The sequence below is a fragment of the Bison bison genome, unplaced genomic scaffold (assembly GCF_000754665.1).
Source record: "Bison bison bison isolate TAMUID 2011002044 unplaced genomic scaffold, Bison_UMD1.0 scf7180017864218, whole genome shotgun sequence".
NCBI classification, from domain to species: Eukaryota; Metazoa; Chordata; class Mammalia; order Artiodactyla; family Bovidae; genus Bison; species Bison bison.
In genome coordinates this window covers 3,876,458-3,902,619 of record NW_011494790.1, presented here as the reverse complement: position 1 = coordinate 3,902,619, position 26,162 = coordinate 3,876,458, and the positions used below count along the sequence as shown (strand labels likewise).

The 26,162-nt window shown below is 40.1% G+C and overlaps 1 protein-coding gene and 1 pseudogene across 4 annotated transcripts in view; both read right to left on the bottom strand.

Moving 5' to 3' along the window:
• The window catches only part of CWC27 (CWC27 spliceosome-associated protein homolog (S. cerevisiae)), a 266,077-nt gene that overhangs the window by 33,619 nt on the left and 206,296 nt on the right, over nt 1-26,162 (bottom strand). For all 3 annotated transcript variants that reach the window (XM_010845518.1, XM_010845516.1, XM_010845517.1), the window contains exons 12-13: nt 18,601-18,710; nt 9,108-9,211 (exon numbers count right to left, since the gene is read on the bottom strand). In XM_010845518.1, coding sequence (XP_010843820.1) covers nt 9,108-9,211; nt 18,601-18,710 — 214 coding nt within the window. The remainder of the gene's footprint in view (nt 1-9,107; nt 9,212-18,600; nt 18,711-26,162) is intronic.
• Nucleotides 13,920-14,559, bottom strand: LOC104992590 (annotated as a pseudogene). The gene has a single exon (XR_825725.1). The product of XR_825725.1 is annotated as a 60S ribosomal protein L12 pseudogene (transcript).

The following is a 26,162-nucleotide window of genomic DNA, read 5'->3' as shown; positions in this document are numbered from 1 at the left end:
CTAAAAGATGATGCTGTGAAAGGGCTGCACTCAATATGCCAGCAAATTTGGAAAACTCAGCAGTGGCCACAGGACTGGAAAAGGTCAGTTTTCATTCCAGTCCCAAAGAAGGGCAATGCTAAAGAGTGTTCAAACTATTTGCACTCATCTCACATGCTGGCAAAGTAATGCTCAAAATTCTCCAAGACAGGTTTCAGCAATATGTGAACTGTGAACTTCCAGATGTTCAAGTTGGATTAGAAAAGGCAGAGGAACCAGAGATGAAATTGCCAACATCCATTGGGTCACAGAAAAAGCAAGAGAATCCTGAAAAAACATCTGCTTCATTTACTACTCTAAAGCCTTTGACTGTGTGGATCACAACAAACTGCGGAAAATTCTTAAGAGATGGGAATACCAGACCACTTTACCTGCTTCCTGAGAAACCTGTATGCAGGACCTGTTGCAAACTGGTTATCTGAAGAGGCTTTACAAATAGCTGAAGAAAGAAGAGAAGTGAAAATCAAGGGGGAAAGGGAAAGGTACTAAACACAGAGTTCCAAAGAATAACAAGGAGAGACAAGAAGGCCTTCCTCAATGAACAGTGCATAAAAACAGAGGAAAACAACAGAAGGGGAAAGACTAGACATCTCTTCAGGAAAATTGGAAATATCAAGGGAACATTTCACCTGAAAATGTGTACAATAAAGGACAGAAACGGTAGAGACCTAGTAGACGCAGAAGAGATCAAGAAGAGATGGAAAGAATACATGGAAGAACTGTACAAAAAAGATTTAATGAGCTGGATAACTACGATGGTTTAGTCAGTCACCCAGAGCCAGACATTCTGGAGTGTGAAGTCAAGTGGGCCTTAGGAAGCACTGCTGTCAATAAAGCTAGTGGATGCGATGGAATTCCAGTGGAGCTATTCAAAAGCCTAAAGGATGATGCTATCAAAGTGCTGCACTCAATATTTCAGCAAATTTGGAAGACCCAGCAGTGGCCACAGGACTGGAAAAGGTCAATTTGAACTAAAGAATGTTCAAACCATCAGACAATTGCACTCATCTCCCATGTTAGCAAGATCATGCTTAAAGTCTTGGCGAACTCAGAACTTCCAGACATCCAAGCTGGGTTTAGAAAAGGCAGAGGAACCAGAGATCAAATTGCCAACACTTGCTGGATCACAAAGAAAGCAAAGGAATTCCAGAAAAACATCTACCTTTGTTTCATTGACTACGCGAAAGCCTTTGACTGTGTGGATCATAACCAACTGTGGAAAGCTCTCAGAGAGATGAGAATACCAGATCATCTTACCTGTCTCCTGAGAAACATGCATGGGTTGAGAAGCAACAGTTAGAACCCTGTATAGAACAACTGATAGGTTCTGGATTGAGAAAGGAGTACGACAGGGCTGTCTGCCGTCACCCTGTTTGTTTAACCTATACCCTGAGCACATGAGAAATGCCGGCCTGGATGTGTTACAAGCTGGAATCAAGATAGGCAGGAGAAACTTCAACAGCCTCAAGAATGCAGATGATACCACTCTAATGGCAGAAAGCAAAGAGGAACTAAAGAGCCTCTTGAGGGTGAAGGAGGAGAGTGAAACAGCCGGGTTAAAACTAAATATGAAAAAAGTAAGATCATGGCATCTGGCCCCATTACTTCATGGCAAACAGAAGGGGAAAAAGTGGAAGTAGTGACAGATTTCTTCTTCTTGGGCTCTAAAATCACTGTGGATGGTGACTGCAGCCATGAATCAGAAGATGATTGATTCTTGACAGGAAAACGACAAACCTAGACAGCATGTTGAAAAGCAGAGACATCACTTGGCTGACAAAGGTCTGTACAGTCAAGGCTATGGTCTTCCCAGTGGTCACATACGGTTGTGAGAGCTGGACCATAAAGAAGGCAGAGCACCAAAGAATTGATGCCTTTGAACAGTGGTGCTGGAGAAGACTCCTGAGAGTCCCTTGGACAGCAAGGATATCAAACCAGTCAATCTTAAGGGAAATCAACCCTGAATACTCTTTGGAAGGACTGATGCTGAAGCTGAAGTTCCAGTATTTTGGTCATCTGATGAGAACAGCTGACTCACTGGAAAAGTCCCTGATGCTGGGAAAGATTAAGGGCAGAAGCAGGATGAGGGCGTCAGAGGATGAGATGGCTGGATGGCATCACTGATGCAGTGGACATGAACTTAGACAAACTTCGGGAGATGGAGAGGGACAAGGAGGGCTGGTGTGCTGTGGTCCATGGGGTTGCAAAGAGTTGGACACGACTGGGTGACTGAACAAAAACAACAGTACCAAGTCTAGGTCAACGGTGTTGGGCACATTTACTTCAGAAAGCACCACTTTGGTACCACTTGAGAACAAGGATCACAATCCAGGATCTGGAATAAAGCTTCCCAGGACTTACAGATTGGGTCATACCCTCTGATAAGTGAGGACCACCGTGACACACACAGTGACTAAAGGTGCTCTAACTCAGCAGTTCTCAAAATGTTGGGGGTCACTGTCCCTGCAATGTCGAAATTATTTTCTATGAATACTAAGACATTATTTACCCTCATTATTCTCATCCTCTCATGAACGTGCAGAGAAAATTTTCAGAGAACACATGATGTATTAGATCAAAACAGAGTGGAATGCAGATATGAGAACCAGCTCTTCCTGTTATGCTGGACATAAGAGATATGAAAAAATGTAAATAAATACCACTCTTTTCAGTTTTTTTGCTGCTGAGAATATAATTATTTTCTGCTTTGAAAATATAATTATTCTTCATAAAAGTACATTACTTATATTAAATGTAATAGGTTCATTATTGTTATTTTGAAGTGATTTAAAATTTCTATTATTAATTCCTAATAAGCTAAATATCAATAAATATATTTCACATAAACAAATGCTCTTTGGGGTCCTCAAAATTTTTTAAGAGTATAAAAGTGGCCCAGAGACCAATAGTTTGAGACCTGCAGTTCTTCTTATCACTAAAGGGTAAAGATCTCTTAGGTGGCTAATCTGGGCTTTCATTAGCCTCATAGTCTCCTTATAGCTGTATTTGTGTTTGCCTACACCAACTTGGCTTCCCTGGTAGCTCAGCAGGTAAAGAATCCGCCTGCAATGCAGGAGACCCTGGTTTGATTCCTAGGTTGGGAAGATCTGCTGAAGAAGGGATATGCTACCCACTCCAGTATTCTTCGGCTTTTCTGATGGCTTAGCTGGTAAAGGATCCACCTGCAGTCTGCGAGACCTGGGTTTGATCCCTGGGTTGGGAAGATCCCCTGGAGAAGGGAGTGGCTACCTACTCCAGTTTCTGGCCTAGAGAATTCCATGGACTTACAGTCCATGGGGTCGCAAAGAGACATACATGATTGAGCAACTTTCACTTTCAGGCTGCTGAACAGATGGTGGAGTAGAAGGACTTGCCCTCATCTTATCTTGGAAGAAAAGCTTGCTCCTAGGAAGAAAAGCTATGACAAACCTAGACAGCATATTAAAAAATGGAGACATTAGTTTGCCGACAAAGGTCCCTATAGTCAAGGCTATGGTTTTTCCAGTAGTCATGTATGGATGTGAGAGTTGGACCCTAAAGAAAGCTGAGCACTAAAGAATTGATGCTTTTGAACTGTGGTGTTGGAGAAGACTCTTGAGAGACCCTAGGACTTCACGGAGATCAAACCAGTCAATCCTAAAGGAAAACAGTCCTGAACATTCATTGGAAAAACTGATGCTGAAGCTCCAATACTTTGGCCACCTGATGTGAAGAACTGACTCCTTAGAAAAAACCCTGATGCTGGGAAAGATTGAAGGCAGGAAGAGGAGGGGGCAAGAGAGGATGAGATGGTTGGATGATATCACCGACTGGATAGACATGAGTTTGAGCAAGCTCTGGGAGTTGGTGATGGACAGGGAAGCCTGGCGTGCTGCAGTCCATGGGGTCGCAGAGTCATACATGACTGAGTGACTGAACTGAACTAACACCAAGTTATTATCCTTGCCTGGCAATGTGCTGCTTGAAGTGGGGAATACAGTTAAAATACTCATTTGTTGTCACAGCACCTTTCATTCAACACATGACCAAATCATACACAGTATGCATTACATTTGTAATTATAGTATTACATACAAAAGGTGTTTATAGCTTTGCTAGTACAAGGAATGAAATGAGGCTATATCCGTTAATGGTATCTTATAGTGAGGTCCAAATTTGTCTAACAGTTTCTAATCTTTTTTTAAATCTACATTATTAAATTTTCACTGTGTTGGATACTCAAGACAACTGGTACTTGTTGCTTCTATGCTATGCTAACGTGGTTCTCAGAACTCTAGTCTTTAGCAGAAACAAACTGTCTGGCTGATAGACAAAACTGATTTTTAATGCAAGCCAAAGTGTAACAATAAAATGGGAAAAAAATTCTAGATCCTAAAGTTCTAACACAAAGGATTATCTTGAAGACTTTTTCAGAACCAAGAACAAGGATACTTAGAGCTGACAATCTTGAGGAGTTATGTTGAAATATGTACCAGCTATTGATATATTAAAAACAGAAGCAAACCAGACTGGGTATTTTTTAAAAGTTTACAAGGGAAAAGCATTTCTTCTGAAATGTTATACTCTTTCACTAAGCGTTACAAAGTACCATAATTAATTCTTACGATTCTAACAGTCCTAAAAGCAAGTCATAAAAAAGATATTTACTTGGGAGTATAAATTGGAATGACATTTTGCTAGGGCCACTTGAAAATATTTAGCAGAGTCTAACATGCATACCCACTGACTAAGCAATTCCAGTTTTATAAATTTATCCTGAGAAAACTGGCAGTGACACAGATATAAGGATGTTCATTACAGTGCTGTGTATAATAATAAAAATTGGAAAGAGCCTAAACATCCAACAACAAGGAACTGACCAAGTAAAACGTGGTTCAGCATTTAAGGGAATACTATATGGCCACAGTACAGAATACAAACAGAACATCATAAAGTTTTATATCACAAGGGAAAGTATTTATTATACATAGCTGAGGGGACAAAAAGCAAATTATAAGACTGTAGCATTATATAATCTCATTTCTGCTGAAAATGTGCATAAGTATGTGGAAGGGCATATATACATGCATAAATTAATACCACTTATTGTTGAGTTTGGGATCACAGGTGATTTACTTTACTTCTTTTGAGGAATCTATACTCTGGTTTTTCTACAGTGAATATCTTTTCCTTATATAATAAAATCTTTACTTGAGGTGGTGATGGTGGTTTAGCTGCTAAGTCGTATCCAACTCTTGTGACCCCGTGAACCGTGGCCTGCCAGGTTCCTCTGTCCCTGGGATTCTCCAGGCAAGAATACTGGAATGGGTTGCTATTTCCTTCTCCAATTTACTTAAGGCAACCATTGCAATTGTTAGTGTTTTCCTATTCTTATATTACTGAATATTGTGTGTACTAAGGGAAAGTGGTGAAGGGAGAGAGAGAAGAGAAAAAGGGATGAAGGCAGATAGACATTTATACTGTTTATTATTTTATCATGTACATTTGTTGTGAAGTTTTATGTTAACGATCTGGAAAGAAGTTTCAATGGAACACAGTAGTGAATAGTTAATGTTCACAAGACTGCAGTCTACTCTCATAGACTTAATTTTTTCCCCTCCTCTTGGAATGCTAATTTTGTTGCATAAGGAGCAGGTGGCTTTCTTTTTTTTTATAAGTCTCCCTACTGCCTTGTCAGACACAACTCTCAAAACTTTTTTGGGAGCTAACCAAGCTTTATCTAACTAAACTCAAAATGGCATATGGACTTCATCTACATGGTCATACAAATCCTTTGGCTGATAACTCCTGCTATGTATCTAATTGGTTTTATAAAATCCATGTTTGAAGTTGGTTTCTATATCTAGAAGAGTGTGTGATGTTATGGGATGTAGGATGGGAAGAAGGAATGTCATGGCCAAGAGGTTCCTTTAGCTGCTGCACTAGAATCTGGTGCCCGCCACTGCCACTATCAAATATTGGCAGTATATATCCCAGCAAAGGAGGAATGCTAATCGTTCTGAGTGAAAAATTTCTATCACGCACTTCAGCTTAGATCTACTAATAACACTTTCTTAAATGCCTTGTTAGACAGTGAAATCTGGGAATAATTATCAAACACCATATACGGTGTTTACAATAGAATCATATTTCTTTTCTTTCTCTCCCCTTCCCACTTTTTTTTGCATAAAAAGTAGAACGCAGCTGAATGGTACCCAAATGTCTGTTGTATACCATGCCAATACAGCAGCTCGGCCAAAAATGCGAATAGAACAGTTTGCCAAGTAAAAGAAAACATAACAAATTGGTAATGGTTTCTATCTTGACAGAAAATGAAAATGATCCCTCAATGTGTGGTCACTCATGCGGACACATAAAAATGTCTTAGAAGCAATCATTTTACCTCAGATAACAGGGCCTGACAGTGTTGTACAGCACTGGCTGACTTTCACTTCTTAGAAAAGTGGCAAGCGTGACCTACAAAACAGTCTGGGAACCATGTAATTTATGCATAACACACATGCATATGCCATGCACTCATAATATTTGCTATAAATCATTCTGAATATAAGACATCTTTTCCTAGTGGAATATATTTTGTGAGAGATGATCTAAATCACCAGGGATTTGATAAAGCTGAACTGGTTTATACTGGTTTATTTATGAACAGAAGTGATGCCATTGCTTATCAGGTTACAAAATTTCAATAGTTTACACTGCAACAGAAAGGCGGTAGATAAGAGCCCCATATTTTTTAATTAGATGTTAGATTAAAAAAAAAATACAAAAAGTGTGTAGGTACATAGTGTAGACTTTTGACTTTCTGGTTGCTGCTGCTGCTGCTGCTAAGTCTCTTCAATCATGTCCGATTCTGTGCGACCCCATAGATGGCAACCTACCAGGCTTCCCCATCCCTGGGATTCTCCAGGCGAGAATGCTAGAGTGGGTTGCCATTTCCTTCTCCAATGCATGAAAGTGAAAAGTGAAAGTGAAGTCACTCAGTTGTGTCTGGCTCTTCGCAATCCCATGGACTGCAGCCTACCAGGCTCCTCCATCCATGGGGTTTTCCAGGCAAGAGTACTGGAGTGGGGTGCCATTGCCTTCTCCAGACTTTCTGGTTAGTTGACTGTAATTGGAAGCAGAAAGGAACCCCCTGAAGACCTGGTAATGGTTCCTTTATCCTAATGCCTCTTCCTTTACCACTTATTTTTGTTTCCTAGACGGAGAACTAGCCAATTTCTAGTTCTAGTTCTAGATTTCTAGACCTGTGATTATTCCCACCGCCACCCCCAATCTGGTGAAGTTTTCCCGTTTGTTTTAACTTTCTAATGAGGGTGTTAGAATATTGATTGTATTGTGAAATCACATCAAAAATAAGAATGACCCTTTCAAAAACACTAATTGATATCTGATGCTAATGAGGGATTCAAAATGAGAGGATATGGAACCAAGGGACTAGGTAGAACCTTGGGAAGTTAAATGGTCTTGCCAAGTTGAAAGTAAATTTGAATCCTGTGGGTTATGAGTTTCAAATGAAATTTCTGGGTTTAAATTTGTTGGTGACTTTCCTGTTCAATAAAAAAGGACTTAAATGGCTTATAAAAAGGTTAAAAAAACTTATTGGGCATCAAACTGCTCTTACAAAACACCATCTTGATGAGTTAAGTGTAAATGAATCAGAAACACATGGATCATATGGATTCAAAAATAAGAGGAAGAGGACTTGGCAAAACATTTTTTTTGTGTGGTGGCTGAACCCGAAACATTTGAAAGATATTTTGAGACATTCAAGGAATCCAAAATAAAACTAAACCTGTCCGGTCATACAAAAAAACAGAGAGTTCTGTGCAATGTGCATTTATCTCTGGGGGTCACTCACCACTCACTGAGCCTTCACCTTTGGCAAAGAACTATGGGATGAGCCAGCTTCTGTCTTAAGCAACTTTGAATTTAAGTATAAGCAAATACACATAAGCAATAGAAACCTATTAAAAGAGACTTAGGGTTTTACAAACATTGGCATCATAACCCAAATCATACAGAAATTACAGACTGAGAAATACACAAGTGCTTTCATCCCATTCAACTCATCACCACCTGGTCCTTTTGATTAAAGTTAGATATAGTTGCAGAGTCTTACTTGCTTAAATGTTTTCTTAGTAAGTGTTTTTATGTCCTTTTAAATGTGTGTTCCAGCCCTCTTTCCTCCACCCTCTAGATTTGTGAGTGCTCAACAAATCTTGCTGACTGGTTTCCTGGAGCATGGGAGTGCTGAACAGTGTTTTGAAAGGGGGAGAGACGCTGTTTGGCAGAGGGGAGTAAGGCTGAGGTTCTGGGTTGGGGTGATGGCATACTGTGACAGTGCAGAGGCTCCAGAGAGTGAGTCATGTGTGGGGGTGACCCACTGGCTTGCTTGCAGCAACGTGCCTGAGCCAGGGTGTCGTGGGAGGTGGAGGCAGTTAGGTGTGGGGAGGCCTAATATACTGCATGTGAAGTCAACTGGAGGACAGAGGAGAATGATAAGAGAAAGCACAATTCTTTTTTTTTTTTCCCTCCAATATAGGATAAAGTGCTAAGCACAGGACATTAATCCCTTTATTTCTTATCAGTGTCTTTTAAAGCTGAAAAATATCCAAAGATAAAAATGAGTTAACTGTGTATGTATTGCTAGGATCCAGGAGATCATAAATTTGAAGAGGAACTTAGTAGGATTATGAAATGGACTAACGAGTTCTAAAGTGTTTGTGGGAAAGTGTAAAAAAATTAATGACTCGGAATCTTCTAAGACTGTTTTCTAGTTGTTAAACGTGAGTCTTATCTTTCCCATGATATTAGACAAGTATTTAGGGCAAGGATAGTGTCATATATTTCCTGTGTATATTCTACTGGATAATACAACAGTGGGAATACACAAAGCATTATGCTTACTGAACTGAAGTGGAGTAAAAGGAGATTGAGACCATATAAGATGAGGATATAATTGAATGTAAAGTCTGAAAAGAAAAGATGCTATAATAAAACTGTTTTAACAGTGTCTCTGCTCTGAGTCCATTTGTTCATAGTTAATATAAAGAAATCAAAGGCCTTACCATCCTTCATCATCTTCTACTTCTGTTTCAGAAATGTCATTTTCAGGAGTTTCAGCAATTGCTTGAGTGAGTTTAGATTTAAACTGGTTCAGCAGCGCAAGAGTCTGAAATAACAATTAGGACTGCTAAACTTCCTGATAAGGATAAATATAATTTCAGAAGAGACACTTAAATTTAGTAGAAGAGAAAATATTCTTCCATAAAACAATTTTCTAACTTTGAAGGAAAATAACAAAACTGCCCTCCGATTATAACCATGATTGATATTTACAAACCTTGACATTGCCCTGTTTGTATTTGCACTGACATTTTCCCCCAGGAATATTTGACTATTTCTGATTTGGGGGATATAAACTTGTATATATAGAAGACATTTAAACTTTAAAATGCATGCTTACTAAGAGCTAAGTTTTTAGGGTACACAGGATAGGGAGGTATTAATACTTCACTAAGAAATGTGAAGTCAAAAACAAAACACCAACAACAAACAGCACTTTTCACTGAACAAATTTCCAAAAATATAAAGATGTCGATGTTGGGAAAGGTGAAATGAAAGAACACATTAATTGCTGGAAGGTGGGTAAACTGGAGTGACATCTTTGGAAAGTTTTTTATACGTATCAGAAACAATAAATGCTCGCTGCCTTTGATTCAGTAATTCCAATCCTGGGAATACATGTAGAAAAATAATCTGAAACACCGAAAATGGCTTATGCAAGAGATGTACACTGCAGCAATATTCATACAAGTGAAAAAGGAAATGTTAAATGTCTATTTATAAGAAAATAGATAAATTTGGTAAAAAGCAGTGAATGTGTGATTACACTATTATTAAACTATATTCATGAAGTATTCTATTGTTAAGTGAAAGAAGTAGGATATAACCATAACGTTGAGTATATTTTTATAAAAAAGGGACCAGTCCTCTGATTTTCTTTTTGACTCCCATGCCCTTTACAGGTAAGAGGAAACAACAAGTGCCTTAAATATTAATCATATTGTCTCCAGCTATACCTTAAGAATTTGTTTCAGAATTTGAGCAGAGAAATCAGAAAAAAAATTTATTCTACAGTTTTAGAAGGTACATAATTGTGAAATGGGATAAAATACCACCTGTCTAAAAAAAAAAAAAATCAAGTTTCTAATTAAGACAATGGCACACAGAAATCAGTACTGAAATATAGTTGACCCCTAAACAGCATAAGGGCACCCACCCTCTGAGCAGTTAAAAATCCGCCCTCTCTCTACTTCTGTGGTTATGCAACCATTCATGGTTAGTCCAGGACTGTAGTATATATTTATTGAAAGAAATTTGAGTATAAGTGGACCCATGAAGTTCAAAGCTGTGTTGCTCAAGGGCTAACCGTACTTATATTTACAAGGGAAAATGTGTAATAGTTCAATGTGTAAAAAACAGATCTAATAGTCATGGTAACTTGGAGGCTCCAGAATTTATCTAAAATATCATTAAGACCACAGTTTATGAAAAAATTAAGTAGGTGTTGGTGGCCTAGAACCTAAGCTCGCTAAGACAGGTGGTGTCAAAATAACTAAAAGAAACAAAGGAAATTACTGTTAAAAAATGATAGGGAAAAGTGCCTTATATGTTTTTGTAAGATTTAATGCCTGCATAGATAATAGCTGAAAATAAACACATTACCACAATTGCTGAATGAGATGAGTTTTAAGGAAAAACTATAAATTCCTATAAAATATCCTCATAAGCATTTTAAGGGCTGCTAGTGAGTTAGGGTTTAGATATTTTATTTGTTTCTAAAGTAGTAATTAAAGGATTAAGCTCTTCAAACAATGTTAATAAAACATCCTTTGTTTTAAAACCTTATTCATTAAAAAAAAACCCATTCTGCCTACAAACTTTTATTGTATTTGCTTTATAATATGGAAAGAAATTATTGTAGAAATATTAGAAAATACACACAAGCAAAATAAAAATATCTACTATCCCACCACTAAGAATTAGTAACCACTGTGGACATCTGGTATATATCCTACAGGGCTTCCTGTTTCTCTGTGTGTATATGTGCATGTGTTTATATATTTATATATTTCATAAACACATATCTCTACATGGATGTGTCTACAAACATGTATCTCTATCTATCACTTAAAAGCAAACCCCATCAGTTTTTAATGGTGGGTTTTCACAAATTTGGAAATGTCTTCTCTGGGGACATAAATAAAAATGAAAACAAAGGAGACTTCTTAGTGGAATGATTTTAAAACTTCCTAGAAAATTACTAGACATGGATCTTATTCTTTTGAGGTGAAAGTGGCAAGACAGTCTGTTTTTAGAGCCAACTAATGTGATACTGACTGGCATTTGCTCAGAGGAGAGCTGGGACTACGACAAGCAAAATACCTTTCTTTTTGTTGTTCAGTCGCCAAGTTATGCATGACTCTTAGTGACTCCATGGACTACAGAAGACCAGGCTCCCGGGTTCTATCTCCTACCTAGAGTTTGCTTCGATTCATGTCCACTGAGTCAGTGATGCTATCTAACCATCTTATCTCTTGCAGCTCCTCTTTTCCTTTTGCTGTCAGTCTTCCTCAGCATCAGGGTCTTTTCCAATGAGTCGGCTCTTTGCATCAAGCAGTGAAAATACTGGAGCTTCAGGTTCAACATCAGTCCTTCCAGTGAATATTCAACATCAGTCCTTCCAGGGTTGATTTTCTTTAGGACTGACTGGTTTGATCTCTTTGCAGTCCAAGGGACTCTTAAGAGTCTTCTCCAGCACCACAATTCAAAAGCATCAATTCTTTGGCGCTCAGCCTTTTTTATTGTCCAGTTCTCACATCTATACATGACAACTGGAAAACCATACTTTTGACCATACAGACCATTGTTGGCAAAGTGATGTCTCTGCTTTTTAATATGTTGTCTAGATTTGTCCTAGCCTTTCTTCCAAGGAGCAAGCTTCTTTTAATCTCATGGCTGCAGTCACTGTCCATAGTGATTTTGGAGCCCAAGAAAATAAAATTTTTTACTACTTCCACTTTTTCCCCTTCTATTTGCCATGAAGTGAGGGGAGTGAATGCCATGATCTTCGTTTTTTGAATGCTGAGTTTCAAGCCAGCTTTTTCACTCTCCTCTTTTACTTTCATCAAGACTCTCTTTAGTTCCTCTTCACTTTATGCCATTAGAGTAATATCATCTGCATATCCGCAGTTGTTGGTATTTCTCCCGGCAACCTTGATTCTAGCTTGTAATTCATCCAGCATGGCATTTCATATGATGTATTCTGCATATAAGTTAAATAAGCAAGGTGACAATATACAATCTTGTTGTACTCATTTCCCAATTTTGAACCAGTCTGCTATTCCGTGTAAGGTTCTGACTGTTCGTTCTTGACTTGCAAATAGGTTTCTCAGGAGACAAGTAAGGTGGTATTCCCAGACAAATAAGTCTGGTATTCCCAACTCTTTAAGAATTGTCCACAGCTTGTTGTGATCCACACAGTCAAAAGATTTAGTTTAGTCAGTGAAGTAGAAGTAGATGTTTTTCTGGAACTTGCTTGCTTTCTCCATGATCCAATGAATGTTGGTGGTTTCATCTCTGGTTCCTCTGTCTCTTTGAAACCCAGCTTGTAAACCTAGAAGTTCCTGGTTCACATACTGCTGAAGCCTAGCTTGAAGGATTTTGAGCATTACCTTGCTAGCATGTGAAACGACTGCAAATGTGCAGTAGCTTGAACATTCTTTGGCATTGTCTTTCTTTGGGATTGGAATGAAAACTGACCTTTACCAGTCCCATGGCCACTGCTGAGTTCTCCAAATTTTCTGACATATTCAGTGCAGCATTTCACATTCAGCATACCAGTCAATTTTACAACATTATCTTTTAGGATTTGAAATAGCTCTGCTGGAATTCCATCATCTCCACTAGCTCTGTTTGTAGTAATGTTTCCTAAGGTCCACTTGACTTCACACTCCAGGATGTCCAGCTCTAGGTGAGTGACCATACTGTTGTGGTTCAGCTCAGCTCAGTTCAGTCAGTCAGTCGTGTCCAACTCTTTGCGACACCATGGACTGCAGCATGCCAGGCTTTCATGTCCATTACCAACTCCCAGAGCTTGCTCAAACTCATGTCCATCAAGTTAGTGATGTCATCCCACCATCTCATCCTCTGTCATCCCCTTCTCCTCCTGCTTCAATCTTTCTCAGCATCAGGGTCTTTTCCAATAAGTCAGTTCTTCGCATCAGGTGGCCAAAGGATTGGAGCTTCAGCATCAGTCCTTCCAATGAATATTCAGGACTGATTTCTTTAGGATTGACTGGTTGGATCTCCTTGCTGTCCAAGGGACTCTCAAGAGTCTTCTCCAACACCATAGTTCAAAAGCATCAATTCTTCGGCACTCAGCTTCTTTAAGGTCCAACTCTCACATCCATACATGACTACTGGAAAAATTATAGCTTTGACTAGACAGACCTTTGCTGGTAAAGTAGTATCTCTGATTTTTAATATGCTGTCTAGGTTGGTGATGGCTTTTCTTCCAAGGAGCAAGTGTCTTTTAATTTCATGGCAGCAGTTACTATCTGCAGTGATTTTGGAGCCCATAAAAAGAAAGTCTGTCACTGTTTCCATTGTTTCCCCACCCATTTGCCATTAGTGATGGGACCAGATGCCATGACCTTAGTTTTTTGAATGCTGAGTTTCAAGCCAGTTTTTTCACTCTTCTCTTTCACTTTCATCAAGAGGCTCTTTAGTTTCTCTTCACTTTCTGCCATATGGGTGGTGTCATCTGCATATCTGAGGTTATTGATATTTCTCCTGGAATCAATCTTGATTCCATCTTTTTTTTTTTTTTTGGTTGTCAAATGATCCTTTATTTTCCTTTTTCCTTTGCAGTTCTTAACTAGCAGGGCACTCCACTGCGCCACTGTTGATATCATCTATGATGTCATGAGGGTGGCGGCCATCAACATTGCAGCCCACCGACTGGGCGGTCCCCAGGATCTCTTTAATGGTTCCAGAAAGTTCTCTAGCTAGAGACCGATGCCGCATCTGCCGGGCAATGTTGACGATCTCATCAAAAGTAATGTTTCCACTGTGCTTAATGTTTTTCTGCTTCTTTCTGTCCCTTGGTGGTTCCTTGAGGGCTTTGATGATCAGGGCAGAAGCAGAAGGTACCACCTCAATCTGGGCTTGTCTGTTCTGAATGGTCAGTTTCACTGTAATCCTCAGACCCTTCCAATCACCAGTTGCCTTGGTGATGTCATCACCAACCTTTTTTGGAGACAGACCCAGATGGCCGATCTTGGGGGCCAGGGCAGACGTGGCACTGACTTCCTCACCGGTGCACCTCAGGTACACGACTTTTATCTCGTTGGGGTCGAACTTAGGCGGCATGGTGGAGGCGGCTGGTGTCGGATGAACCCGGATTCAGGACGACCAAAGAAAGTTGCACCTCTGCCTCCCCCGAGCCGAAAGCCGAAAGCTTGATTCCATCTTGTGCTTCATCCAGTCAAGCATTTCTCATGATGTATCCTGCATATAAGTTAAAATAAGCAAAGTGACAATATACAGCCTTGATGTACTCCTTTCACAATTTGGAACCAGTCCATTGTTCCATGTCCAGTTCTATCTGTTGCTTTTTGACCTGCATACAGATTTCCAGAAGGCAGGTCAGGTGGTCTGAGAGTATTCTCCACTCTAAGAATTGTCCACAGTTTGTTGTGATCCACACAGTCAAAGGCTTTAGAGTAGTCAATGAAGCAGAAGTAGATATTGTTTTGGGATTCTCTTGCCTTTTCTGTGATCCAGTGGATGTTGGCAATTTCAACATCTGAAATGGCTCCTCTGGCTCCTCTGCCTTTTCTAAACCCAGCTTGAGCACCTGGAAGGTCTCAGTTCACGTACTGTTGAAGCCTGTCTTGGAGAATTTTGAGCATTACTTTGCTAGCATGTGAGATGGGTGCAATTGTGTGGTAATTTGTGGATTCTTTGGCATTGCCTTTCTTTGAGATTGGAATGAAAACTGAGCTTTTCCAGTCCTGTGGCCACTGCTGAGTTTTCCAAATTTGCTGGCATATTGAGTGCAGCACTTTCACAGCATCATCTTTTAGGATTTGAAACAGTTCAGCTGGGATTCCATCACCTCCCCTAGCTTTGTTTGTAGTGCTGCTTTCTAAAGCCCACTTGACTTCGCATTCCAGGATGTCTGAGGTGAGTGACCACACCATCATGATTATCTGGGTCATGAAGATCTTTTAGGTATAGTTCTTATGTGTATTCTTGACACCTGTTCTTAATATCTTCTGCTTCTGTTAGGTCCATGCTGTTTCTGTCCTTTATTGAGCCCATCTTTGCATGAAATGTTCCCTTGGTATCTCTAATCTTCTTGAAGAGACCTCTAGTCTTTCCCATTCTATTGTGCTCCTTTATTTCTTTGCACTTATCTCTGAGAAAGTCTTTCCTATCTCTCCTTGCTATTCTTTGGAACTCTGCATTCATATGGATATATCTTTCCTTTTCTCCTTTGCCTTTAGCTTCTTTTCTTTTCTCAGTTATTTGTAAGGCCTCCTCAGACAACCGTTTTGCCTTTTTGCATTTTCTTTTTGGGGATGGTCTTGATCACTGCCTCTTGTACAATGTTACAAACCTCTGTTCACAGTCCTTCAGGCACTCTCTCTATCTGATCTAATCCCTTGAATCTTTTTCTCACTTCCACTGTATAATTGCAAGGGATTTAATTTAGGTCATACCTGAATGGTCTAGTGGTTTTCCCTATTTTCTTCAATTTAAGTCTGAATTTGGCAATAAGGAGTTCATGATCTGAGTCACAGTCAGCTCCCGGTCTTGTTTTTGCTGACTGTATAGTGCTTCTCCATCTTCAGCTGCCAAGAATATAATCAGTCTGATTTCGGTATTGACCATCTGGTGATGTCCATTTGTAGAATCATCTCTTGTGCTGTTGTGGTTATCTGGTCATTAAGACATCTTTTTTTGTGGTTATCTGGGTCAGTAAGACATACACAGTTCTTCTGTGTATCTGTGCCCCCTTTTCTTAACCTCTTCTGCTTCTGTTAGGTCCTTGCCATTTATGTCCTTTATTGAGCCCATCTTTGCATGAAATGTTCCCTTGATGACTCCAATTTTCTTGAAGAGATCTTGAGTCTTTTCGATTCTGTTGTTTTCCTCTATTTCTTTGCATTGTTCATTTACAAAGGCCTTATCTCTCTTTGCCATTCTCTGGAACTCTGCATTCGGTTGGCCTTTCTAAACATTTCCTATTTTCAAGATTGGACTTTCTCTAGTTGCATTTGAAAGGCAAGATAGATACTAGCCAAAAAAGCAGACACTGTGAAAAGAAATGGAAGAAAACAGGATCTGCATGGAGGTATTAATGTTTGGCATCCAGAGGAATCAGTCTTCTGGCTCCTGCAGGAGGAATAAAGGACTAACCACTAACCGCATTCTCTTCAGCACAGAGTGAGCCTCCCAGCTGTGTTGATGAAGAAGATGTGTTGATGGCGCCTCCCCTGGTAGACCTTTTGCACACATGTGTATACATGGGTCTCTCAAATGGCCTTTGCTCCTCCAGTGCTGCCCCAGGTCCTCTACTCTCCACACAGCAACCAGGCTGGACAGATCTTCCCAAACTGCAAATGGGATTATAATACCTTCTTTCTTTGATGTCTCCCCACTGCTTTTAGGGTAAATCTCAACTCCTTCATATGGCTCAAAAATATCCTGTGTGAACTGGCTCCTGCTTACCTCTCCAGCCTCATCTCTTTCTTTCTCTTAGTTTAAGTTCCAGTCATATTTAACATCTTTTCGTTCTTTGCAAAGAGGTTAAAGACTTCTCATATAGTATTCTTGTCTAGCCATGTATCTTCTTAGTAACCCTCAAGTTGACAAATCATTTTCTCAGGGAAGCCTTTCCGGATTCTTATGCCGTATTATGCGATACCTTTACATAATTCCCTATATCTAACCTGTCATAATGCTCATCCCCTTTTATTGGTATTACTTGTTTAACTGCCTATTTTTTTCGGATAGCTCAGAGAAGATAGGGATGTTTCTGCCTTGTTTACCACCAACTACAGTGACTAGGACATGGTAGATTTTTAATAATTATTTACTAGGAGGAAGAAAGAGAAATGCAAGGATAACAGTGATCCTTAACATCTTTTGGTAATACATTCAGAGGACTTTGTGACTCCATGAAAACAAGTTAATAAAGGACTTTTCTTAATTTCATTTGATGTGCCATTTCTTTTGAAAATTGCACATAAGTTAGTTCTCTGTAATTATAATTTCCTATACCTGAATTCTCGTTGAATTTTCCCTATGATTATTTTCACGCTAGGCACTGATGCGTGATCTTCCTTACCAGTAATTAGGTGTCATTTATAATACAGTTCCTGATTAGATTAATTTATTCAAACAGGCCTGGGCTTTTTAATTTACTTTTATTTTGCCTGTTTTATTTATATGCCTAAAATGATGTGTTCTCATATATATATGGCAGCACCAAATATAAGTAATTTTGGTCTGCCCCCTATCTTTTCAACATAAAGGGCTGCTCAAGGGCTCTATCTCACCAAGTGCCAAGTGCTGCATGGTGCTGACCCCCAAGTTGTTGAGCTAACTTCCTATCTTCTTTATCCTTGATTTCTGACAATCTTCTTATATTATTAGCTAAAGATTCAGGAATTACTTTCAGTAAAGAGAGTTTTGCAATATTGTTTATGGTAGACGTTAACCAGCAGACCAAGTGCCTTATTTATAGGCAGTGTACTATTTCAAGCGAAGTTGGCTAGGCAGCAGGTGAGATGCTGAGCCCTTCATCATTTATAATTATGGTCTCATAATATTCACTTAGCAAAGATTCTATCTGAGTATCTGGTAATATGTGGTTTTACCAGGTTCCTGTGTTTAATTAGGGAGGACTTCCCTGGAGGCTCAGACGGAAAAGAATCTGCTGGCAATGAGGGAGACCTGGGTCAATTCCTGCGTCAGGAAGATCCCCTAGGATACCTAAGGCCTATAGCAGGTACCCATGATTTAAGGCTTCCCAGGTGGCGCTAGTGGTAAAGAACCCACCTGCCAATGCGGAGACTTAAAGAGACCTGAGATCAATCCCTGGATGAGGAAGATCCCCTGGAGGAGGGCATGGCAACCCACTCCAGTATTCCTGCCTAGAGAATCCCCTGGACAGAGGAGTCTGGCAGGCTACAGTGCATGGGGTCGCAAAGAGCCGGACATGACTGAAGTGACTTAGCACACATGCACAAAGTTAAAACTTGAAAGTCCCAGGCTTTATACCTTTCTATCTGGAAAGAACTCTATCATCTGGATCTTTGCTTGAATGGCCAAGGTCCTGGTCACCTCACCATATGTTATATATACTTTTTCATTTTTAAGACATAATGTTTTCCCTCATGTATAATCAAAATAGGTTCTGTTAACAATTCCTGCATACAATTAAAAGGCAATGAATTGCATATGGATTTTGGTTTGTGAAGTTACCTGGTCTTCCCGGGAAGTTCCTGTCTTTGCCTGCTGCTTCCTCAAAGCTTCATACTTTTGCTTTTCTCGTCTGTATTCTGCAACAGCACCATCTGGAGCAGCCTCTTCCTCTGAGGAATAATAGACTAGTTTTAGAATAAACAGTAAAAAGGCTGTATGGATTCATACTGAAGTCTATGAATGTCTATTGCTGAAGAGGAGGTCAGAACCTCGGACTGGTTTTCCTCCATTAAAAAAAGAAAACTCAACAAACAAACCAATAAACTCTAAAGACTCCACAGTGATTTCCTAGATTAGAAGGTGACTGATTTTAATTAAACAACCAATTTTAATGTCTTTATTTTATACTGTACTATTATAGTTATTCTCACTTGTAATTATTTGACTATAAAATCACCTATCTCACCTTTAAAATAAGATATTCCTAAAATTCAGCAATACCATTTCATATTATTCCTTTGCCTTATAAGATATAATCATTCAATATTGGTTGATTTTCCAATTACTTGCCATTTCTGCTCCCCAGTTAAAACAACAACAAACAACTTCAATTTAATAGCATCATAAAATATAAATATCTAAAAAAAAATGAGGACAGTTGCCCAGAAGCAGATAAAAGTAACATTTTCTAAATTAGAAATGAGAAAAAAAAAATTATGGATTTGATCCTGCAATAAATTCCATACAAAGATTAGTTAACATCTGGGTTCACAGAATACAGTGTTGCCTCAAAAAAAAAGGTACCAATATTTTACAATACTTACATTTAAATATATTAATGAAAATTTGTGACTTAAGAAAAAAACCTATATCTTCTCATCTTTGGCTGACAAACCAAGATGAGCCAGTTGTAATCAAGAATATCACAAATGGTTCTAGTCAAATCTTGGTTTGTTGCTTGCCTCTTTGTTACCTAGTTTGAGAAGCATAATTAATGTGTAATATATTAATAATCAGCCATTTTGTTCAAGAGATTATCTAGTTAAAAAAAATGTGTGAACTAAGAAACAAGGGATCTTCTTATGGTTACCAGATGATTTTGATGTCAAAGGTTACAAAGATTCAATTATGTGGGATAGGAAGGTTCTGGAGATTTAAGGTACAGCATCATCTCACACGCTAGTAAAGTAATGCTCAAAATTCTCCAAGCCAGGCTTCAGCAATATGTGAACCATGAACTTCCAGATGTTCAAGCTGGTTTTAGAAAAGGCAGAGGAACCAGAGATCAAATTGCCAACATCCTCTGGATCATTGAAAAAGCAAGAGAGTTCCAGAAAAACATCTCTTTCTGCTTTATTGACTATGCCAAAGTCTTTGACTGTGTGGATCATAATAAACTGTGGAAAATTCTTAAAGAGATGGGAATACCAGACCACCTGACCTGCCTCTTGAGAAATCTGTATGCAGGTCAGGAAGCAACAGTTAGAACTGGACATGGAACAACAGACTGGTTCCAAATAGGAAAAGGAGTACGTCAAGACTGTATATTGTCACCCTGCTTATTTAACTTATATGCAGAGTACATCATGAGAAACACTGGGCTGGAGGAAGCACAAGCTGGAATCAAGATTGCTGGGAGAAATATCAATAATCTCAGATACTCAGATGACACCAACTTTATGGCAGAAAGTGAAGAGGAACTAAAAAGCGTATTGATGAAAGTGAAAGTGGAGAGTGAAAAAGTTGGCTTAAAGCTCAACATTCAGAATACTAAGATCATGGCATCTGGTCCCATCACTTCATGGAAATAGATGGGGAAACAGTGGAAACAGTGTCAGACTTTATTTTTTGGGGGCTCCAAAATCACTGCAGATGGTGACTGCAGCCATGAAATTAAAAGACACTTACTCCTTGAAAGGAAAGTTATGACCAACCTAGATAGCATATTCAAAAGCAGAGATGTTACTTTGCCAATAAAGGTCCATCTAGTCAAGGCTATGGTTTTTCCAGTGGTCACGTATGGATGTGAGAGTTGGACTGTGAAGAAAGCTGAGCGCCGAAGAATTGATGCTTTTGAACTGTGGTGTTGGAGAAGACTCTTGAGAGTCCCTTAGACTGCAAGGAGATCCAACCAGTCCATCCTAAAGGAGATCAGTCCTGGGTGTTCATTGGAAGGACTGATGCTAAAGCTGAAACTCCAATACTTTGTCCACCTCATGTTAAGAGTTTTGGAAAAGACTCTGATGCTGGGAGGGATTGGGGGCAGGAGGAGAAGGGGACGACAGAGGATGAGATGGCTGGATGGCATCACCCACTCGATGGACTTGAGTTTGGGTGAACTCCGGGAGTCGGTGATGGACAGGGAGGCCTGGCATGCTGCAATTCATGGAGTCGCAGAGAGTCGGACACGACTGAGCAACTGAACTGAACTGAACTGATGGTAAATACAGTTAATAATACTGTATTGTATACCTATAATTTGCTAAGAAAGGTGGTCACTATACATATGCAAACAAAGTGTAACGCTGTGAAGTGATGGATATATGTTAATTAGCTAGATTGTAGTTATCTGCTGCTGCTGCTAAGTCGCTTTAGTCGTGTCCGACTCTGTGGGACCCCAGAGACGGCAGCCCACCAGGCTCCCCCATCCCTGGAATTCTCCAGGCAAGAACAGTGGAGTGGGTTGCCATTTCCTTCTCCAATGCATGAAAGTGAAAAGTCAAAGTGAAGTCGCTCAGTCGTGTCTGACTCTCAGCGACCCCACAGACTGCAGCCCATCAGGCTCCTCTGTCCATGGGATTTTCCAGGCAAGAGTACTGGAGTTGGGTGCCACTGCCTTCTCCGAAACACTTCAACATGGTACACACAGCCAAACGCAATGATTATCTGCAACACAAATCCAACTGTGTGAAAAAATACGGTCAACTCTTGTATTTCCTAATGGGGCATATTATATCAGTATGAAGCACTTCTGTTTATAGTGTGATCAAATGTTCACAGCACATTCATTTTTCATGTTTTTATTCCTCAGTACTATACTCTGAGTAATTTCCTTAGCTCTACTTTAGTTCACTAACTCTCTGTTTCAGTTCAGTTCAATTCAGTTCAGTCGCTCAGTCGTGTCCAACTCTTTGCGACCCCGTGAATCACAGCACGCCAGGCCTTCCTGTCCATCACCAACTCCCGGAGTTCACTCAGACTCATGTCCATCGAGTCGGTAATGCCATCCAGCCATCTTATCCTCTGTCATCCCCTTCTCCTCCTGCCCCCAATCCCTTCCAACACCAGAGTCTTTTCCAATGAGTCAGCTCTTCGCATGAGGTGGCCAAAGTACTGGAGTTTCAGCTTTAGCATCATTCCCTCCAAAGAAATCCCAGGGCTGATCTCCTTCAGAATGGACTGGTTGGATCTCCTTGCAGTCCAAGGGACTCTCAAGAGTCTTCTCCAACACCACAGTTCAAAAGCATCAATTCTTTGGCACTCGGCCTTCTTCACAGTCCAACTCTCACATCCATACATGACCACTGAAAAACCATAGCCTTGACTAGACGGACTAATCAGTTTTAAGACATAAACTGAGTTGTTGATTTTAATAATCATATTTTAAAATTCTAGATATTCTATTTCCTTTTCAAATTGACCCATTTTTTTTGGATGGCCTAAGTCTTTTATTATGATTTTTATATATTTAAAAACTTCTTTATCTTAAACACACTTGTTATATTTTATCTTTTGGATTATTCTTGGAGTTGCTTTGTTATGGCTTCTGACTCTCTCCCCACAGTGGTTATTTCTCCATGCGTTTTCTAATTCTTGATTTTGAGTGTTCCTATAGCTAGAGCTGCATCTTCATCATGCTCCATAGGAATCCCTGGCACCCAGGATTGTGTCAGCATTCCTCCAGAGAGCTTCTGCATTTGTTGCTACCAGGAAATTAAGGGGTTCCATTCGTGCACAGCCATTTTCCCCCAAGTTAATTTCCTGGCTTAGGATTTCTGTACCACATAGGTAGTGTACATTCAGAGTTTATAGCTGTGCCTGGTAGAGGTTTAGAGTTTTGATTTTTTATGACAGACTTTTTTTTTTCCTTCCATATATAGTTTTGAAAACTGACAAGCTTCTTTGTGGACTTCGTGACCAGGAGGACAGTTTTTCTAGCTTCTTCTTCTGTTGATCCAAGACTGTATCTCTAAGTGTGATATTAAAACCGGAACTTCTAGCTATCAGAGACCACATCTGGTTTCAATATCCCTCTGGGCAACTGCTGTGTCAGTTTGAGCATTTAATGCTCTAGTTGGGCCTCCCCTTTGTTTCTGCTGCTGCTAAGTCACTTCAGTCGTGTCCGACTCTGTGTGACCCCGTAGACGGCAGCCCACCAGGCTCCCCCGTCCCTGGGATTCTCCAGGCAAGAACACTGGAGTGGGTTGCCATTTCCTTCTCCAATGCATGAAAGTCAAAAGTGAAAGGGAAGTTGCTCAATTGTGTCCGACTCTTAGAGACCCCCATGGACTGCAGCCTACCAGGATCCTCCATCCATGGGATTTTCTAGGCAAGAGCACTGGAATGGGGTGCCATTGCCTTCTCCAATTATTTTATGCAGAAGGCATATTTCATACCTCCATTTTTTAAAACATCATATTAAGGACTTGACAAATGTTTTCTGTAAAGGGCCAAATAGTAAACACCTGAGCCTTTGTGGGTCATATAGTCTCTATAACAGATTGGCCATTGTAACACCAAAGCTGCTGCTGCTGCGAAGTCACTTCAGTCGTGTCCGACTCTGTGTGACCCCATAGACAGCAGCCCACCAGGCTCCCCCGTCCCTGGGATTCTCAGGCAAGAGTACTGGAGTGGGTTGCCATTTCCTTCTCCAATGCATGAAAGTGAAAGTCAAAGTGAAGTTGCTCAGTCGCGTCCGACTCTTAGCGACCTCATGGACTGCAGCCTACCAGGCTCCTCTGTCCATGGGATTTTCCAGGCAAGAGTCCTGGAGTGGGGTGCCATTCCACCAACCCCCTCTCTGTCTCCTTCAAGATTAGCTAATTATTTATTTTTTAATTGGAGGATAAGTGCTTTACAATGTTGCATTGGTTTCTGCCTTACAATGTCAATCAGCCTTGCTGAGCCGCCCTCTCACCCCGCCTCCTTCCACTCTGTATCAGCACAGAGCACCGGGCTGCCTCCCTGTGTTGTACACAGCTTCCCACTAGCTGTCTATTTTACACATGGCAGTGTAAACATGTCCATGCTACTCTCTCACTCTCTCCTTCCCATGTTGTGTCCATAAATCCATTCTCTATATTTGTGTCTCTATTCCTGCCCTGCAAGTGGGTTCATCAGTACCATTTTTCTAGATTCCGTATATATTTAGCTAAGATTTGAATTGGGCTGGATCATATTTTATCTAGCATTTCTATATATTTGGAGAAAGATGTTCTGTTTTAACTCAGTCCATGTGGCCAGAAGAAAAAGTAGCACATTCATGGTTTCTCTGGTGGCTCAGACGGTAAAGAATCTGCCTGCAATGTGGGAGACCTGGGTTTGATCCCTCAGTTGGAAAGATCCCCTGGAGAAGGGAGCGGCTATCCACTCCAGTGTTCTGTCCTGGAGCATTCCATGGACAGAAGAGCCTAGCAGGCTACAGTTCTTGGGGTTGCAAAGAGTCAAATATGACTGAGCAACTTTCACTTTCACTTTGAATGTCCCAGAATAAGCAAAAATTGAGTAAATGACCAGATGATGTTAGTGACATAAAATTATCTAATAACATAGAAAAGGGGCATGAAAAAAAATCAGTTTCTTTAAGTACACAGTGCTCCACATCTAATACCTTTCTTAAAAATCTTAATATATGCTGGGTAATTTATAAATAATAATGCAATATGACAACTATTTGTCATTAACTGAAATCTCAACAAAATGTATGCTAAATAACTAGGAATGAAGAATGGGGGGAAAAAGAACATTTACTAAATACCTACTATATGTTAGGTACCATGCTACGGTTCTTTGACTCTCTATGAAGAAAGCATCTATAAACCTATTTTACAAATTAGGAAACAGGGTTAAGACCACAATTAGAATATACTAAAGCTGTAACTTGAACCCAAATCTATCTGATAGTAAAATCTCATACTGTGCCCTACTGTCTTCAATTAAAAGTTCAGTTCAGAAAACAAAATTTAATGTGTTCCCACTGTATGCCTGGCTTTTCATTCTAGAAAGTAATGTAATAGGTAAAGTAAAAATAATATATGTAAAAATAGTTAAGAAATCAAGCCACTGATTATAAGTATTATGTTGCTGATTCTTGTTTAGAATATTAGCCACCAAGAGAGGGTTTAAAGCTTACCTATGCTATTGTTAGGATGGCATTATCTATGCTATCTTAGCATAGGTATATCCTATGCTATTATTAGGAGCATACCTATGCTCCAAGAGGAGCTACCACACGCCAGAGGTCAGGGGCACCGGCCAAGAGGAGTTACTCCATGTTCAAGGTCAGGAGGGGTGGCCATGAGGAGATACCCCTCTTCTAAGGTAAGGAGCAGCAGCTGCACTTTGCTGGAGCAGCCATGAAGAGATAACCCCACGTCCAAGGTAAGAGAAACCCAAGTAAGACGGTAGGTATTGCGAGAGGGCATCAAAGGGCAGACACACTGAAACCATAATCACAGAAAACTAGCCAATCTGATCACATGGACCACAGCCTTGTCTAACTCAATGAAACTAAGCCATGCCCTGTTGGGCCACCCAAGATGGGTGGGTCATGGTGGAGAGGTCTGACAGAATGTGGTCCACTGGAGAAGGGAATGGCAAACCACTTCAGTATTCTTCCCTTGAGAACCCCATGAACAGTATGAAAAGGCAAAATGTTAGGATACCAAAAGAGGAACTCCCTGGGTCGGTAAGTGCCCAATATGCTACTGGAGATCAGTGGAGAAATAACTCCAGAAACAATGAAGGGATGGAGCCAAAGCAAAAACAATACCCAGTTGTGGATGTGACTGGTGACAGAAGCAAGGTCCGATGCTATAAAGAGCAATATTGCATAGGAACCTGGAATGTTAGGTCCATGAATCAAGGCAAATTAGAAGTGGTCAAACAAGAGATGGCAAGAGTGAACGTCGACATTCTAGGAATCAGTGAACTAAAATGGACTGGAATGGGTGAATTTAACTCAGATGACCATTAATCTACTCCTGTGGGCAGGAATCCCTCAGAAGAAATGGAGTGGCCATCATGGTCAACAAAAGAGTATGAAATGCAGTACTTGGATGCAATCTCAAAAATGACAGAATGATCTCTGTTCGTTTCCAAGGCAAACCATTCAATATCACAGTAATCCAAGCCTATGCCCCAACCAGTAACGCTGAAGAAGCTGAAGTTGAACGGTTCTATGAAGACCTACAAGACCTTTTAGAACTAACACCCCAAAAAGATGTCCTTTTCATTATAGGGGACTGGAATGCAAAAGTACGAAGTCAAGAAACACCTGGAGTAACAGGCAAATTTGGCCTTGGAGTACAGAATGAAGCAGGGCAAAGGCTAATAGAGTTTTGCCAAGAGAACGCACTGGTCATAGCAAACACCCTCTTCCAACAACACAGGAGAAGACGCTA